The 3,680-nt window shown below is 49.3% G+C and overlaps 1 protein-coding gene across 1 annotated transcript; it reads left to right on the top strand.

Moving 5' to 3' along the window:
- On the top strand, positions 1-2,229 carry TMSB4X (thymosin beta 4 X-linked). Its single transcript, XM_035725770.1, has 3 exons — positions 1-147; positions 1,250-1,363; positions 1,789-2,229. Exons 2-3 carry the CDS (start codon positions 1,264-1,266, stop codon positions 1,821-1,823), a joined length of 135 nt encoding a protein of 44 aa, XP_035581663.1. The 5' UTR covers positions 1-147; positions 1,250-1,263; the 3' UTR covers positions 1,824-2,229.
- The last annotated feature ends 1,451 nt before the right edge of the window (positions 2,230-3,680 follow it).

The raw sequence follows: 3,680 nt of genomic DNA, 5'->3' as shown, positions 1-3,680 counted from the left end.
AGGCGCGAAGGAGTTAAGCGGACTCGCGGGTGACGTCACCTCATTTACATACGAGCGCGCATATAGCTGCGCGCCGCGCGCCCCGCCCGGCATTCGGCGGCGGCCACTGAGCAGATCGGACTTCGCTTGTACGCGCACCTCGCTCCGGTGAGACCCGGGGCCCCTGACTCCTACCCTCGGTCCCTTCCCGCCGGGCGCCCGCGCTCGCCTCTCGGCGCCCGTCTCCCTACGGAGGCATCCCTACAGCCGAGCCCAAAGGCTCCTCCCGGGGAAGCCTGCCTTGGGGTCTTGGGGATGCCAGGCCCTTCCAGATGCTGGGGAACGGGGTCGGGAGCTTGGTGATTTAAAGACAACCTCCCCCCTCCAAGCCGGGTGTTTGGCAATACAGTTCCGAGGGAACATTTTTTTTTTTTTTTTCCTCCCGCCCGGGGCATTCCGCCCTGCCTCTTAGGCGGTGGTTAATCAGGAACAGAAAAATCCTTTGTTCCAACTCACACCCACCCAAGCCCGGAGCTTCGACAATTAAGTTTTTTCTGTAGCCTCTGATGGTTTCTTGGGCCCTGTCTGTCCAGATTTAAGGTGGCTGGGCTATACTCTGAAATTCGGGGGGGGGAAGGGGACAAACCAACCCTTCTTGCAGGGGAATGTGTGCGGGGGTTGCCGAATTGCCCCTAAACGCAGATCAAGCCTGATTTATGGGGTGTGGGGCAGCTTGGTGCGCGGCCGGCTGCATTGTTGAGCGCGAGTGAGGAAGCAGTAGGGCGGTGGTCGGGGGCGCCGGCTGCAGCTGCCGTCTTTGTGAGCAGAGAAGAAAGGCAGCACGGGCCCACATGTTTGGGGGGCTCATGGAAAATGGAAGCACTGTGCAGCCTCGGCTTCATTTTAAGAATTTTTACTCGATCCCACCATCCGCGCTCCCGACCTGAAATGGCTTCACTATTTTTTTCTAGCTAGATTTTAATTTTCAAACGTTCTAACTGACAAACCCACGTCATCATTCGAAAGATTCGTCTCCTGATGGGAGGGCGATATTCCTAGTTTGGCCCCCCCGCATTTGGAAATAATGAAGAGGAGGGGTTCTTTTTCTGTGTAGAAAGAGGAAGAGCTGTAGCGTTGAATGAAAGCGGGAGGAGGCAGAGGTGGGGTTTCAGGCAAGGGATGCGAGGGCAGAAGCGCATTTCTGAGCCGGGAGAGAGAAGGGTGGGTCGCTCGCTCGATCTCACCCTTCCTCTTGGCTTTGTATATGCAGCTTTCTCTGCAACCATGTCTGACAAACCCGATATGGCTGAGATTGAGAAATTCGATAAGTCGAAATTGAAGAAGACAGAAACGCAAGAGAAAAATCCACTGCCTTCAAAAGAAAGTAAGCGCCCCCCCCCCCCTTTAAGAAAAGGCTGGGCGGGAGGGAGGATGGGAGGGGCTGGGAGAAGGGCCGGGACTGGGAAGGGAGGGGGCGGGGGGGGGGCGAGGGAGTGCTGGGGAGCAGCTGACAGTTTTTATGATGAAGGTGGCCTGGAAGGATTAATTAAAAATTGTTTTTGCAGCCAACAAACAGGGCTTTGATAATTTAATAATGGATATTTGGTATACCATATTAATACGCAGTATTATACCATTCTATGTTAAAATGTTTAATGGCCATATTTTCGCGATGGGACGACTTGATACTTGGCGGATTTTTATATGGGAAGACCCTGTAAATGAAAAGTACGATAATCTTACACTAGGGTGTGCGGAGTCGGCCTAATGAGCTCCCTCCATCTTTTTTCTTTTTCTTTCCCGTCACAGCGATTGAACAGGAGAAGCAAGCCGGCGAATCGTAATGAGGCGCGCGCCGCCGATATGCACTGTACATTCCACAAGCATTGCCTTCTTATTTTACTTCTTTTAGCTGTTTAACTTTGTAAGATGCAAAGTGGTTGGATAAGTTTAAATGACTGTGCTACCCCTTTTCACATCAAAGAATCGAGAACTACTGACAACGAAGGGCGCCTGCCTCTCCCATCTGCCTGTCTGGCTGGCAGGGAAGGAAAAGAACTTGCGTGTTGGTGAAGGAACAAGCTGGGTGGGTCGACAGTGAAATCGAGAGTAAAAACCAAGCTGGTCCGGGGTGTCCTGCAGGCTGTCAAATGCAGTTTAATCAGAGTGCCATTTTTTTTTTTGTTCAAATGATTTTAATTATTGGAATGCACAATTTTTTTAATATGCAATAAAAAGTTTTAAAACCTGGCTGGTGTGACTGTTTGGTATCTGGAGGGGAGCGGCTTACTGGCAGATGAAATCTTTGCAAAAGGGCCAAGAGTGGTCTCCCTGGGGAATGATAAAAAACATCTGGTAGTTGGGAAAACCGGAGAGTGCGTAGGAATGACTTTCATCCAGGTATGTGCAACCGGTATTTCATGTGTGCTAGGTGATTGGAAGGTTATTTTCTTAGGCTGCTTGAATTCCTAGTAGGAGTCCTAGGAAAACTGCTAAAAATATTTTTGCAGTTCTGGCCTTTTCACAGGGTTTGCTAAGCCAACACAGAATTAATTGCATCTGATGGAGAAAATGAAGGCGCTGGTAATTCACAGCGCAGTGTTTGTTTCGGGTATCAAACCGAACTTGGTCATTAAGCCAATTACCAGCGTTGACACAATTAGGATTTAAGCAGTTTGTCATAAGGTGAAAATTTTTAACAGCTGCTCTGTAAAAATTCAAGACGTGCTTCCTTGCCTGACGGCTGGGTCCCCAATACTCCAAATTGCTTTTATAAAATGGTCTCTGCACTTCACTTTAAAAGTATTGAGTCCTCAATTTGGATAATGAGAACATTATCGATTTAAAGGACACTAGGACAGCGATGAAATTTGTGCGAAGTTGAAGTTCCCTAGAATTTAATTGGTACATCTCAAGGGTTTGCCTTTCTTTGAGGCTGGTAACTCCTCATGAAGTACGCGTTTGAACCGGTGGGCAAAAGCCAAGCCCTTACTCTGGGACAGTTAACGTACAGAAAGGGGGGAATGAGGTGTCAGCTTTTCAAAGTAAAGGGATGTCGTTAAACATCCTTAATGGATTCTTCTGTCAGGGTGCAAGTATTTTTTCTCAAGAATAGTATCCCTTTTCTTCAATGGAAGCAGCATATGAGGATGACCATCCACCCAGTATCTCAGCAAATGTCCAGGAGGTCAAACACTGCCCCCCACCCCCACCCCCGAGACTGAAGAAAAGGCCCTTTTGGAAGGAGAGGGTGGAGGGTCAATTGCTGATCAGTATTAAACCGGTTGATTTCATTTCCTTTGCCCAACACTTATTTTGAGAAGTGCACAGGAAACCATTTACCTGTGGTTTAGACAGTCAACCAGACCATCAGCTAGAGGCGGGTCTGTATATCGCGAGGGAAGGGCTGTGTGCCCGCGGCTGCAAACCTCGAAGTGCCACAGGCTGCTCGCTGGAGAACCGAGCAGGGAGCACGAAGGTCTGGGAGCCTTCTCAAGATGGAGCTGGCCCTCCAACCCTGCTTTTTCTAACCCCCCCACTGCAAGGAAGGGTGTGGGCAAAATGAAAATGCCCGAGGCACAAAGATAAGCCAAGCCCACAGGGGTTTTTGCTGTGTACCTTTTTCAGACAATGGAGAGATGAAATCAGGTTTTAAGAAATTAGCCCCAGCGTTCTCCAGTTCAAAAATAAAAAATGAGCAT

The sequence above is a fragment of the Zalophus californianus genome, chromosome X (genome assembly GCF_009762305.2).
Source record: "Zalophus californianus isolate mZalCal1 chromosome X, mZalCal1.pri.v2, whole genome shotgun sequence".
Taxonomy (NCBI): Eukaryota; Metazoa; Chordata; class Mammalia; order Carnivora; family Otariidae; genus Zalophus; species Zalophus californianus.
The sequence above is the reverse complement of the archived record's forward strand: the minus strand, read 5'-3'. Positions and strand labels throughout refer to the sequence as shown.